This window comes from Eriocheir sinensis, chromosome 28, assembly GCF_024679095.1.
Source record: "Eriocheir sinensis breed Jianghai 21 chromosome 28, ASM2467909v1, whole genome shotgun sequence".
In the NCBI taxonomy this organism is placed as follows: Eukaryota; Metazoa; Arthropoda; class Malacostraca; order Decapoda; family Varunidae; genus Eriocheir; species Eriocheir sinensis.
The window spans coordinates 10,225,406-10,240,405 of NC_066536.1; the positions used below are offsets into that span (position 1 = coordinate 10,225,406).

General features: G+C 43.7%; 1 protein-coding gene across 1 annotated transcript in view; it reads right to left on the reverse strand.

Moving 5' to 3' along the window:
- Positions 1–6,017: 6,017 nt before the first annotated feature.
- Positions 6,018–15,000, reverse strand: part of LOC127004494 (uncharacterized) — a 111,510-nt gene continuing 102,527 nt past the window's right edge. The window contains exons 5-6 of the mRNA XM_050872268.1: positions 14,637–14,775; positions 6,018–10,202 (exon numbers count right to left, since the gene is read on the reverse strand). Of these exons, the coding sequence (XP_050728225.1) occupies positions 9,499–10,202; positions 14,637–14,775 (843 nt within the window). The 3' untranslated portion in view covers positions 6,018–9,498. The remainder of the gene's footprint in view (positions 10,203–14,636; positions 14,776–15,000) is intronic.

Here is a 15,000-nt window from a genome sequence, read left to right on the forward strand (position 1 = left end):
TCATCGTGTTCTGACCATCCCATCTCTCCGCCATGCTTAATTTCAAGTATACATGAATTAAATTACGCTGTGTTTATTTTTTTCCACAACTTAAAGACCGGGTGTATTGATGTGCATGCTTATTGATTATATTTCTCCAACCAAAGGCTTTGACCCCCGCTTCCTCATTCTTGTACAAAATTTAGATGCCGTTTTCCTTAAGATATACGACTCCAGATGAACGGATGTGAAGAAAACAAGGCTCCATCACATGAGGCAAAAATTCCTTGAGGCTCTTGTCAAAACCCATTGCGCCGAAAAAAAAAAAATCGAATAACAGTCTTGGAACGGAGGGCTTAATTCAGCATTTCTTAAGCTAAAATATCAATGCTGTTATGGTTTTGAATGTGTCGTCTGCCTCAAAGACAAACGAAAAGACAGCGCCATCACAGACCGGCTGAGACCTAGGCCAACCTCGCGGCGTTTTCCTCACTAGATCTCCACGCGCAAATTATTCAAGCCTAGTCTGACCCCGGACGTCTCACTTACTCCTGTGTATGATAATCTTTGTCTTGACAGCTTTTACTCTTATTGATAATTTGCTGCTGCTTTGGAATTCAACACCAAATGGCCCTCCTTACGATATGGGCGCCACTGAGGCTCGAACCGCCTCGCCACGGTTCTTCATTTCCATGGCTTGACGCTTTAACCCACTAGACCACCGCTCCCCTTGTCTCCAGTGTGTGTGTGTGTGTGTGTGTGTGTGTGTGTGTGTGTTCAACTAGAATTCTCTCTCTCTCTCTCTCTCTCTCTCTCTCTCTCTCTCTCTCTCTCTCTCTCTCTCTCTCTCTCTCTCTCGACGTATCGTATCACGGATGTTTTTTTTTTTTTATTTTTTTTTAGCTATCTTGGTTAAGTCGTAAATCAAATTTAGCTGAATTTCTATTTTCTCCCTCCTGAAGATGAAAGCCGAGTGTATGAAGTATCTTTCTCATGGAGTTTTCGCTTATCCTCGAGTGCCGCCTTCCAATCCCTCTCTCCTGTTTTTCTCGTTCTGGGGTCTGAGTGAAGCTGAGTTTGAACATAGCGGAGTTTTTCTTTACATTCCTGTGAGGGAAATGCTTCACCACTGGCCTGTGGCTTCAGAAATCATATAAAATTGAGGCCAGCAGCAGCAAGTCAAATAATATACTGTAGTTGTTGGTTGGCTGGCCGTGGCTTGAGGCCTGAATAACACAGATTTTACTTTTTCGTTCATGTGAGTTCACGTGGGAGTAAGAGGAAGAAAAGAAAGTATACTACTGTCATAAGTGTGTATGGATGGTGACTTCGTAAGTAAGCCGCCCTCCCTCACCAACGAAATCTACACGTGATTGGTAGATGTTGGTAAAGGCTGCATCTTATTGGTTGATGCCTGGTTGTTGTCAATATAGCTTGTTTTTGCTAATAATGTGAAAAAAAGTGAAGGACGTCAGATGGTAATAATGTTTGACTTTCACTACCTTACGCAAAGTATCACATTATATTCAGTTACACTTTATCAATCAGAAAAAAGAAGGCTTTTTTTAGAGATAGTGGTTAGTGTTGTGTGTCATTAAACTAGTTACGGTGTATATGTGACTTCTGTGCCGTTGTTTTTTTTACTTATGATTCTTTTTTAAGTTCAGGAGTATAGTCAAGGAGATTAAGTTTCATAAATAAGAAGAAAAAAAAATAAATGTAGCCTTGTACTTCAGTTGCTCGGATATTAACTGACAAGGTAATTATGGTGAACACGGGAGCCAACCCTCGGGGGGGGGAGAGAGAGAGAGAGAGAGAGAGAGAGAGAGAGAGAGAGAGAGAGAGAGAGAGAGAGAGAGAGAGAGAGAGAGAGAGAGAGAGAGAGAGAGAGAGAGAGAGAGAGAGAGAGAGAGAGCATTGCGCATATGAACCTAAGTTTTAATGAAGGGAGAAAGTCTCGTTTAATTCCCCGCTGGAAGAGAACAATTCACAAAACTCAAACAATGCAGGAAGCCCGAACCTCTCAGCGCCATTGTTTAGAGAAGCTCACGTGGCCTACCCTTGCTGCACCTCGTCCAATCCTTACTTAGACAGGCTTGACCCTCCCTGCCCAACACACCACAGCACCACAGCACGACGGAACACAGTATAACACCGCACGATACAACACCACGCATCAAAACACTGCACAGTATGACGCAGTATAACAAAGCGCGATTCAACCCAACCCATCCCAACCCAACCTAACCTAGTCTTACCCAATCCAGCTCAACCCAACTCAACTAAACCAAACCAAACCAAACCAACCCAACCCAACCCAACCCAACCCAACCCAGCCCAAAACAACCCAACCCAACCCAACCCAACCCAACCCAACCGAACCGAATCTAACCTGTCCCACCCCAACACATCACTATACAGCACAACACGACACAACGGAACACAACATAGCATTACGATGCATGTCACCACACAACACAAGAACATGAATTTCAACGTAAGAAAACACCATAACAGAATAAAACAGATCGTGACTTACCAATGCGGGCTATACAACCTAGCCAAGCGCGATCTAACCCCCAAAACAACAACATATTTTAATCAACACCACTCTGTCTAACTTAGCATAACTCAGTCTAACGTAACATAATATATCAGCATCCTATCTAAGGTTTTATTCAGGATCCCTCAACATATTCCATGGACGCTCTTCTCTTTCATGTCTTCTGGCTAGAGGGTGAGTCATGGGCAGTGTCAGCAGGGAAACATAAGAATAGCTGTTCAATGCGTGCCCGTAACGTGGAGGGGAGGGAGGTATACAAGAGGAGGAGAGAGGGTCGTTTGGAGGGAGGGATCAAGCTTGGTTAATGCTCCCCTTGCTGGGTGAGGCTGCGTGGAAAATTGACCTGATATATACTGTGCTTGTTGGGTGGGGCGCTTGCACACACACACACACACACACACACACACACACACACACATACACACACGTCTCACTCTTATCTAAAATAATGTGTATTCCTCTCTGTTTAATTTCCTTAGTTCCTCATAACAAAGAGCAACCTACTGTACTTAGGCTGATAAATGTCTACTTCTTATTGTGTAGTCAAGTGAACGCTAAGTCTTGATAGTACAACAATGGTCTAGAAGTCATTTAATTTTCATTCCACCTTTTGAGTATTCGTATAACTTACATCTGATTTCCGGCCATGTATTCTCGTAACGAAATTGTATATTCTCTTGCGGTGTCTCTTCCTCATAATTCTAAGGTGATATTTAAACCGTATGCCTCAAACGTGATGTTCCTACTGTCTGTCTCGTAATGGAGAGGCGAGGGGATGGAGGAGGAGGCGGCGGAGGCAGGTCATCTTATGCAGGATATGTGAGATTACGAGAAGGGGAACAAGATAGGGTGTAAATAGCGAGTTGACTTGTGTGATGCGGAGATGATGGGGAGGAGGCAGATCGTCTTGTTAATGAGAGGTGGGATTACGGGAAGGGGGGCAAGATAGGGTGGAAATAAGCGAGTTGACTTATGTGATGGGGAGTTGATGGGGTGGGGAAGGGGGGGGGGGCAGATCGTCTTGTAAATGAAAAGTGGGATTACGGGAAGAGGGGAGGCAAGATAGGGTGAAAATAAGCAAGTTGACTTCTGTGATGGGGGAGTTGAAGGGGGGGGGGGGGATATATGCGAGAAACGGCGTGAGATCAAGGAGATGCCAAGGATGAGCGAAAGAGAATAAATAAATGATGGACGGAGGCAGGGATGAGAGGCCCGCAAAAATATGAAAAAAAGACGGAAAGAAAATTGAGTTGGTGGGAAAAAAATGTAATGAGGAGAAGCGAAGGGAAATGAAGAATGGACGAATCTCAAAGGAGGGAATAAGGTAATATGCAAAAAGGAGATGAAAAACGGGAATAGTCGCAAAAGATATCAAGGAGAAGATCGTGAAAAAGGATGGATCGGTAATTAAAAAGAGTATAAAAGAGGGATGAAGAGAAGGAGAGGAAATTATGTAAAAGATGAGAAGGAAAAGATGAGGAAATAAAATAATGTGAAGGAAGAAGAGGAGGAGGAGGAGGAGGAGGAGAAGGAGGAGGAGGAGGAGGAAAAGAGAAAAGATGATGATGAAAATAAAGTATATGAAGGAGAGGAAGAAACGAAGGAAGAGGAAAGTATGTGAAGGACGAAGAGAAGGGAGAGAAGGAAAAAGATGAGGACGTGGAAAGAAAAGTATATGAAGGAGAGGGAACAGAAAGAGAAGGAAGAAAGAAAAAAAGGATGATGAAGAAAACAAAATAAGTTGAAGGAGAGAGAAGCGAAGGAGGAAGAGAAAAGGAAGATGACGAAGAGGAGAAGAAAGAAGAATAAGAAGAAAAGGCAGAAGAGGAGACGGGGAGCTTGACAGGCAGACAGAGGAGGAGGAAGGAAGTAATATATGCAGAAGAAAGAGAAGAAGGAAGAAGGAAAAGATGAAAAAGAGGATAAATAGAAAGAGGAATAGGAAGAAGAAGCAGAAGAGGAGACGGAGAGCTTGACAGGCAGACAGAGGGAGGAGGGGGGAGGTCGGATATTAAAGGGGGAGGGGGAGGGGGGGGTGATTCAGGGCTATGATGAAAGGTGTGATTGATGAGGGTATACGCGGGCCCTCCTTCCTCCCTACCTTCCTTCCTTCCTCCCTCCTCAGCCTCCTTTTTCCTCCCCTCCCCCCCGCCACGCCAGTCACCCAGGCGCCATGTATGCACCTGGTCTCAAGGAGGTAAATGGTATGGTATGTACAGGTGTGGTATCTATCTATCTATCTATCTACCTATCTATCTATCTAGAGGTAAATGTTAGTGTTCATATAGAATCAGATGGTACATACGGTTGTTGATGCTAATATTAACTGTACCTCTTAAATCACCTCTTAGTACCATAATTACCCTCATCACCAACAGCAGCTTCCCTTCCTACACCCTCGCTAACGCTATTACCACCATCCCCAGCACCACTTGTTATCACGATCTTCCTTTAACGCCATCGAGCCATCTCCAGTGTTTCCACCACCATCTTCCTTCGCCTCCTCTTTTCAGTAACACTATCATCATCACCATCTTGAATCACTACCTTCATCCAACGCCGTGACTCCCATCACCACCATGTTGCATCACGTCCATTCAACATCATCGCCACAACCGTCATCACCTCTAAGGCTCGATAACATCACCGCCTTTCTGTTTGTTTTGAAGCTTTCGCAGTCCTTTTCTTCTGTTTGTCTGTCTGGTCGCATTTGTTTGACGTACAATGAATAATGATTGATTTGTATATTCAACTGTTACCTTCACCATCCCCCCCCCCCTCCTGAATTGTTGACTCATACATGTAGTCTCAACAAAGCTGATGAGTGATGTCTTTTTGTAGAATTTTCTTGTTTTTTTTCTGTGTGACCTCAACTTCAAGGTAAAGTTATAAGTCATCTAAAAAGTTTAATTGATTGTGCACTCGATTTCCCTTCAATTCGGACCAAACTTTCACAATTTTTTTTCGCACAAATGTTAGCCAGCATTTTTCTCGTTCGTCAGAAAAAAATAATCTAGACATAATTCCACGTTGTCACCAAAGTAATGGGACTGTCATTCCTGAACCAAATATACATTCTTTTTGTTTTACTTCCGAAACAAATCGTGCCAAAGTTGAATTATCCGCAGTTTTTAAATTTAAATAATTTTCTTACCTTCCTTCTCTCACCTTAATGACATCACATGGCTTTGAGATTCCTTCCGCCGCCATCTGAAACACCTGCCTTCCTCCTTTCTCTCTCTCTCTCTCTCTCTCTCTCTCTCTCTCTCTCTCTCTCTCTCTCTCTCTCTCTCTCTCTCTCTCTCTCTCTCTCTCTCTCTCTCTCTCTCTCTCTCCTACACACACACACACACACACACACACACACACACGTCGAAGGCTCAGCTGTTTTCTGTGATTTGTTATTGTGTTTTGACCTCTGATTGGCTGTCGTCGTGTGTGACTCACGTGTCCTCAGGAGAAGCAAACACGGTCCTGCTTTACGAGTTCCATTTATTACAAACATTTCTTATATACAAAACATATAATCCATAATATAGTGAACATTTTTCTTTTTTTTTAGCCTTAACAGTTTTACAGACGGCGGCAGGACCCAACCCCTTCCTTCCCCATCCCGGCCACTAAGATCAATAAAATCTTCAGTCGTTCCACCTCACCCCCCCGCCCCCTGTCCAGCCGCCTCCACCTGACATATATACATACAAGTTTACATACACCCGCCCGTCTCTTGAGGAACTTGACCTTGACACAATGGAGGAAGGTCACTCTCCCGCCGCTTCCCTGCATTCTTGAAGTCCGTCCCTGCTGTTTTCTATCGTTTGAAACATCGAATGGTTCTCCCCCGAGCATTAAACCGTTTTCATTTTTCTTTTGTAACAAACAACGTGACCTGCATCACACACCGGCTCCTCTTGGGGTTTTGGTGTTATTGTTCTGCAGTTTATATCCATTTGACGTTGTGTGTGTGTGTGTGTGTGTGTGTGTGTGTGTGTGTGTGTGTGTGTGTGTGTGTGTGTGTGTGTGTTTGAATCTTAATGAACTTTCCCAAAGGGATGCTGCAGTGATATGGAGACAGTTTGTCGTAGTTTTTTGTGTGTGTGGGGGTAAAGAGTAGGGATGTTGTACCTGTTCTCTTGTGTTTTGTTTACCGAGTGTCGCACTGGTAGTCACATGTGTGCTGCTAATTTACAGCGGCCTTTCTGCTCAGCACCCCTTGAGTAGCCACAACTAGGTTCAGGAGCCTCAAGTAACGAATAACCTATAATCTTTTTATATTTTTTCGAGTGTAAATTCCTGTAATATCTTACTGCGTGTGTGGATGAGTACCAGCTCCTTCGTGTACATTTATGGGAAGTGAAATATATCCTCACATTCTGCATTTCCTTCTGTCCTTCATACACCGCAGGGGAGACATGAGGGAGGAAAAAAAGGGGATTGATGTTTTTGAAATCGGGCTCTGTATCTACATTGTGTATCTGGAAGCTGAGGTGAAAGTTTGGTCTTCCTAACGTCTAAATCCTGTCTTTGATTAAGATATATTATGTAAATGTGTCAGTTTAGGTGAAATAACATCTCTGCTTACTGGACTTTGAGCAGCTATCAGTTTGAATGTATTATACAATATGTTGAAGCAGCCCACTCGTGCCGTGAATGTTTGTAATTAATTCAGCGGACGGGAGTCTGGCCCTGGCGGTGATATTTTCATCCTTGTGCTGTGGCTGTCATCTCAGGATTTCATTAGTGGCTAGTTGGCCTGAAGAGACGGATCTTCTCTCTCGGCTCCTTGCTGCGGGCAAATGATCACCACGTAAAAAAGAAAAAAAAAAAAGACTGGAAAATAACTTGTCCCTCTAATTAACTTCCAGGTCAGTGAATCTTAATTAACCAGAGAAATATACGACTTTTGTAGAGCCACTTGACGGGCCTCATTACGTGAGGAAATTGATGATTCATTATGTATTGACTGCACTCCGGGGAGAGATTTATATTACTTGGGAAGATGGCATTAAAAATTGCGATAAATTCCTCATCCGATAGTTTTGTGTAGATTATGATTCTCATTTTTTATTCTCTTGTACTCGAAATTAATCTTTTAATACATAGCCTGATATTAATGAGCAAATAAAGTTTAATATTTTTTTTATATTGTTTTGTAGAAATATTTATATAGGTTTTCTGTATACATGAAAATTAGTTACCTATAACTACATAATTTACAGAAAAAACGATGCCGAGGGAGAAATTAATTAGTAAACATGATAATAAAAGTAAACAAGAGTGTCTGAGCAGTGTGTGAGTACACGCACTTACTCTCTACGATGATGTATAAGGTAGAGGCTAAAAACATATTGCAGGCATCCCTTGTTCGATATCCTTTACAGCGATCACAGTTACAGACGTCGTTATCATTTGGTGGGGTTGAAACAACTTAAAACATTCTTCAAAACAGCCAGGGATGCCAACCGTGCCCTGTCCCTCAGGTTTTTATTGATGTTCCCTTGTACGGTGTGGCACAATGTATTTACTGCAAGGATGCCGAATATATTTTTATAGCCTGTACCTAACCCTAGGCCCGTGTCAGGCTCGTGTAGTGATCACTGGAAACCCGACCGTGTATTTAGACAATGTTGCGAGAGATAGACGACACCATCGTCTCCCATGAACACCAACCAAAGAAAATGAAGGTTCTAACTTTTACTTAATTTCATCGTTTTCTGTTATTTGGTTATTACCGTAGAGCTGCTTCGCTGGTGCTGTTATTGGTGTGGTTATGTCTATTGTTGGCAGAGACTTCACCTTGTGTTGTTGTGTTCTTTTCCCGCGGCGCACACACTCTCAGCACGACGCTCCCGTCGCTCCGCGCCCCAAGAAACACACATCTCCCCGAACATCTACATATACTACACAGAAAGCTGAATGTTTAAGTGCTCTTACTTCACAGATCAATAAATATTCGTTATGCTGGTTGAACAGAGTAATGAGTGAATACATGGAACACAGAAGGACATAACTCATCGATTAATTCCTTTACCAAACACTGAAGGCAAACGGAACTCTACCCAAGTGCTCCGTGGCGGCCCTCCTTGTTCCGCGTGTTGGAGGCGTAGCGGGAGGGGAGAGAGAAGGGGTCATCCACTCGCACGCCGCCCCTCCCCCTCCCCTCCCCGGTCCCTCAGAGCAATGGAAACCTCATCAGTGACGTCGGCTTGTGTCGCACGTCGCTAGATCATTTGGTGACGGCTTCAGAGCGCCACCAAGACTCCTTTGTTGTTCAGACGTAACGTAACGGCGTGGTAAACCTTTGATCAAAACGACCTGCTGGCTGTTCCCGTTAGATGTTGGCACCATTAAAGACTTCTGATGGTGAGGGAGAAACGACGCCCTCTCCTATCATCGTAGCTTCTGTTTCCCGTCTGCCGTTTCTTTGCCATCTGACACAGAACATTTGGGTTTCTCAGCTCCAGGTTATACTTTGAATGACATGGAACACTCAACTCGTATACATTCTTCTAAACCATCGGTAAATAGTCCATGGGAATTCATCTTCAAGAAATGTATGCGGTGGAACTAAAAACAAACGTCAACCAAACTCTCATTGCGAAGAGTCCCAACGAAGGGTGTTGGTGTGAACTATAGACTTGCGTAAATAATTCAAGTCGAACTTCAAATAGGTATACACACGCATGAATGAAACCTATTTACAAGAAGCACTTGTTTTATTGATTTTTCATGCTTCTTTCACGCGGGATCCGTGATTTTTATTTTTATTTTTTTGCTGTAGCTTTTAAGAAATTCTATAAAACGATTCTTCTTTTTTTCTGTCTTTAAGCTCCCACTACTATCATCTATCTTGGGAACGATCTTTTGTACAAGTCTATCTGTACACATAAAAATTATATATACTTGTCTATGTACACGACATATACAAAAGTGTGCTTAAGGAGAGGCCGGACTGATCACCGACAAGAGGCAGCGAACAGCCCTCGATCGACTCGCAACAGATCCTTAGCCGGCAGCAGGGATGGGAAGTGGCGGCGTTGAGTACCTGCGGCTGTGATGGCTCGAGTACTGCCAGATGATGCGTCCTCTGCCTCCTCCCCGGGCACGCAAAGATTTTCCTGAGCCTCATCAAGGGTCAGCTCCGGAGAGCCCCGCCGTTTCAAGGAGGGCGATGAAGTATGGCCCTCTGTATCAAGCATCTCTTCAACAAGGACCGTGCGTGGTAAATCCCTGACCTGGCTGGCAGAGCTGGACAAAGGCTCTGCTTCATCCCCTTTGGCGGGAGAGACTTTCTGCGCACAATGCAGACCGTCGATTTTCAGGAGCTTCCAAAGTATGTCAAAGGCCTCCTGCTGCCCCTGGCTCGAGGTGGTTGTGATGTCTCCTTGGCAAGGGAGGCTGCGGAGGGAGGCTGGGGAAAGGGCATGGGTGTTGAGGCGGTGGTGGGAGGAGGCAGCAGGGAGGGAAAGAACAGCCAATGAAGCAGAATTTGTCGTTCGTTGCTTTTTTGGCTTTGTTTTTGATTCATGTTTTCTTTCTTGGCCGCTCCATGTGGCGGTGAAGGCAAAGACGAAAAGCAGAATGATGCAGGTGACGTGAAGCTTGGCGTCCGCTACCCCGGCACTGTTCCTTTCCCCCTGCATGGCCGCGGGGTGCTTCTCTGTAAGGGGGAGAAAGACAACCATTACTGAGAGGAGTGGCTGGGTTATTATTCCATATGATAAAGGCAACAGCAGCGAAAAAAAAATTAGATAGGGCTAAAATTACTGAAATCATAGTTACATCGGAGTAGAGATCATATTAATATTACTCGACAAACATATGAGAGAGAGAGAGAGAGAGAGAGAGAGAGAGAGAGAGAGAGAGAGAGAGAGAGAGACTGTGTGTGTGTGTTTCAGTAATTTGGAGCGAGTTGAATTTACTCGCAAAACCAATCCTTTCTCTATCTTTGTACACACACACACACACACACACACACACACACACACACACACACACACACACACACACAAACACACACACAATAATAATTTTCACCTCACGAATTCTCCATATAATCGTCACATTTCGTAATATTCTCCAGTATTCAGGAAACCGTCTGGCAAACAAACGCGGTGGTCTGATTTGTTTTGTACATTTAATATAATGTCTGTAAATAATGCATCAGCTCCGTGTATATGTCTGGTGTAACGTGGAGTGTATAAACTATAGACGGTTAAACCACACACACACACACACACACACACACACACACACACACACACACACAATCATTATCCTGATGGCTTTATTTCATCACTCAACATTCCCTGCGTTGTTGAGGGTCATGCGTCGTCAGTTATTTGGCTTATATCAGTTCACAGAATAGAGGATATGTTGGTTCAGGATAAAAAAAGTTGATTTGAATAACCATCACCTCTCTTGCCTTTTACCACCACCACCACTACTACCACCACCTTCCCCCCACCACCACTACGCACCACCTCCATTACCACCACTACCGAGCTTTGTATATTCAACACACCGGCATTACTGACTGCTTAATTCTGGACTAAAAGCGATACATGGCACGTGTTTGTTTGTGGGCTCTGGAGGACCCTCGTCTCCCCATCCGTGTTGCATTTAAAAAAGATGAAACTATATATATACAACCAATGGCAAAACCCGAGATCATACGGGAAGCAAAGGCATAGGTAAACACACACACACACACACACACACACACACACACACACACACACACACACACACACACACACACACACACACACGCGCACGAGTCTGCTGATTTATCTCTCATTGTGCATTGGTTTCCCATAAAGTGTACATTCCATTCATCGTTGTTGTTGTTGTACTTGTTTTTCATCTACGCCCTGCCCACACACACGAAAAAAACAGCAACACTCCCTCACGCATACATTCCACAATCCATAACAAGACAAAAATGGCGAAACATGGCCACGGAGCAACGAACACTATTAGGGACAAATTTTCTCATTCCATCTTAATTTGATTTTCCATGTTGGTAACGAAATGAAATGCTAAATAACCTTATTATGGAGATGGAGCTAAATTATGCAAATAGCGCTGACATGCGTCGGAATGATATCCAAACCCGCCTTTTTATACCGTGTAAGTTAGTGCCTCGAGCCAGACATTGGGGGCGAGTAAACAAGGCGAAGGAACGGCGGGGAGGAAGGAAAAGAAGGAAGGGAAGACGCTAAAAGGTACAGTCGTGGGAAGTGAGAGGATGAGAAAGGTAATAGGAAAGGAAGGAAGGACGCTAAAAGGGGCGGCCAAGGAAAATGAGAAGAAAAGAAAGAAATAGGAGAGGAGGGAAGGACGCTAATAGGGGCAGCCATGGGAAATGAGAAGAAAAGAAAGAAAATAGGGAAGGAGAGGAGGACGCTGAAAGGTACAGGTATGGAAGGTGAAAAGGAAAGGAAATAGGGAGTGAGGGAAGAACGCTAAAAAGTACAGGCATGGAAGGTGAGGGAAAAATGAAAGATATGGAAAAAAGGACTAAATTGTTTGTAAAGCTAAAAGGTGTAGGCATGGAAGGTGAAGGGAGGAGTAAGTTTTGAGGAAAGGAAGGAGTGAATAATGGAATGAAGCTAAAGGTGCATGCATGGAATATGAAGGAAAAAACAGAGGTGGACATGGAGTGAAGAAAGAGAAAAGGGATGAAGTAGAGGAAGGAACGAAGTATAAAGGTCTGTGCGAGGAGGGTATTAAAAGAGAAAAAAGGAAAGGACGGGAGATGAAGAAGAGCAGAACACAGTAAGAAGCAGGAAGTTGACAGTGTCTGCGGGAAAGTTATGGAAGAAGAGAATGAATGAAGGCTTGAAGGACGGTAAGAGGGATAGGTATAGAAAGAGAAGGAAAGGCAGGATGGATGAAGGAAGGGAGAGAACGAGTGGAGGCCTGAAGGACGGTACTAGGCATACATAGGTAGAGTGAAGGATAGGAAGGAGCCTGGGACTGTTGGATAAGGCCATTCACACACCTTTTTAAAAATAGCACACCTGAGTATTCAAAGGTTGGAATAGGAGAGTAGTATGGAAAATATTGGGTTCATTGTTTATTCTTTTTATTATTTTTTTACTACTTTTATTATTATCTTTATTATTAGTGTTAGTATTTGTGTCATCATTGCTATTACTACTGCTATTACTATTACTACCACCGCCACAAATTTACATAACGCTGACCCACATTCCTGAGCACTGGTCGTCCCTTCGGCTCATTAAAAATTTCTAAAATACACCGATCCAACCCCTCGATCCATGTCTCCAGAATTAGCGCCTAAACCATAATTCAATTTGTGGACAGTTAACATTTCCGTTCGGCTCGGCTTGGGGATTCGATGTGAGGTACTGTGTGTGTGTGTGTGTGTGTGTGTGTGTGTGTGTGTGTGTGTGTGTGTGTGTGTGTGTGTTCTGGTTTACTAAAATACTCGTGTTGACACATTAACTGAAACGTCGCATGAAGATATTACAAGACGCTATATTTTCCCTCCGTTGTTCAGTAGGTAATGATGGAGTAAAGCAGTGCACGGTGTGAGGAAAGCTTAGCGTGTGACAAGAGAACATTTTCTGTATTTAAGGTCAGGCGGTTCACGAAGATCCTAAAAAAAAAACAAAAAAAAACATAAGGTAAAAAAAAAAGGAAACTGCTATTCGTGTGTGTGTGTGTGTGTGTGTGTGTGTGTGTGTGTGTGTGTGTGTGTGTGTGTTCAACCGGGATCGTAAAAGCCCCAACCCGCAAACCCGCAAAAAAAAATCCTAAAAAAAACCCCCCATCATCCTGAGCCCCTGCATTACTCCGGTCCACGTACACCGATGACGTGCCGGTCGGGGTTTTGGTGCCCTGTTTATCCTTTCTTTAGACCCGCGGGCACGGCACATAATCCTCCTGTTCCGTGCACTAGTGGCCATGAGCGGGAGAGGAGGGAGGTGGGGAGGAAGGGAGTGGAGTGAGTCGCAGGGAAGGATGGAGAGAGAGAGCAAGAGAATGGATAGAGACGAAAGCTGGAAAAAGGGGACGGAAGGAAATGGAGAAAGGCGGAGTGAAGAAGGAAAAAGAAATGATGGAAATAGAGAAAGACGGATAGGGAAAGGAAAAAAAGGAAGGAAGGAAGGAAGGAAACGAAGAAACGGTGGGAAGATAAAGAAGCGAGGAAAGAAAAAAAAGAAAATAAGAGAATTAAATGAAAGAACTGGAAGGCGGATGGTAAAGAGGGAAGAAAGGAAGGAAGAAAAGAGGAGAGGGAAGGAAGAGAAAGACATGAAGAACGAAGAGCAAAAAAAGGGGGTTAAGGAACAGATACGTAAGCTAGGAGAACAATAAGGAAGAGTGAAAGGGATGATAAATAGAGAAAAAACAAAACAAGGAAAGGCAGGGAGTGTAGAGGGAAGGATCTAAATATGGATGAGCAAAGGTGGCGCGTGTGAAGTAAAATAGTGGAGTTAAAGCGAAAAAGAGGGGAAAGAGTGGATTACAGGAAGGAAATATAGAAAACGGGAAGAGTGAAGTATAGGAGTGGAAGAGAGTAACGAGCTTTGTAAGAGTCATGAAAGGATAAAGTGGAAAGAGGGAAAGTAGGAAGGGTGATGGGAAGGAAATATAGTAGAGGGTGAATGAAATGGACGATATGAGGTAAAAGAAAGAAGAGAAAGATGAAACAGAGAAAAACAATTAGCAAGGGTGGAGTGGAAAGGAGTGAGGTAGGAGGGTTCGGTGTGTTGGGTTGCTGTGAAGTAGGAAGAAGAAGAGAGATACGCAAGTAAATAAGTGGGAGGGAAAGAGAAAAAGAGGAGAGGGTAGCAAAGGGGAAGGGAGAAAGGAAGGTATAGACGGGAAGAGAAGACGGAGGATAAAAATAAGAGGTAAATAAATAAAATAGATAAACAGTTAAAGAACCATTAGAAGGTGGTAACAGATATAACAAAGCAATATAACATGCAAAAGAAATGGGATGTTAAAGAGGGTGTTGGGACGGCAATAAAGAGGCGTTTAGGATGGTGGGGAGGTATTAGGTTGATGGAGGAAGGGAATACAAGAAAGACAATAGGCTCAACCGTTGAACACGTACCGTTGATGACGTGCAGCACCACCGAGGCGGCGTGCAGGTTGGAGGGCATGCAGGTGTAGTTGCCGCTCTGCTCCTGCCGCACCTTCAGGATGGTGAGCGTGGACGTGATGGCCTCCACGTCCGTGCGTTTCACCTTCACCTGTGGACAGACAGAACAACAACGTGTTAATACAGAGTCACCAAGAAACATAAAGGTTACAAGTTACAAAGTTTATACAATGGTTCTCCAAGACAGAAAAATTAAAGTAGGGACGCCGTAGCTTCACCTTCACCTGTGGGCAGATGAACACTGAAAAAAAATGAGAATTCAAGGTAACAATGAATACAGGTTACAAAAATAAATATGCATACGTATGCTCTGATA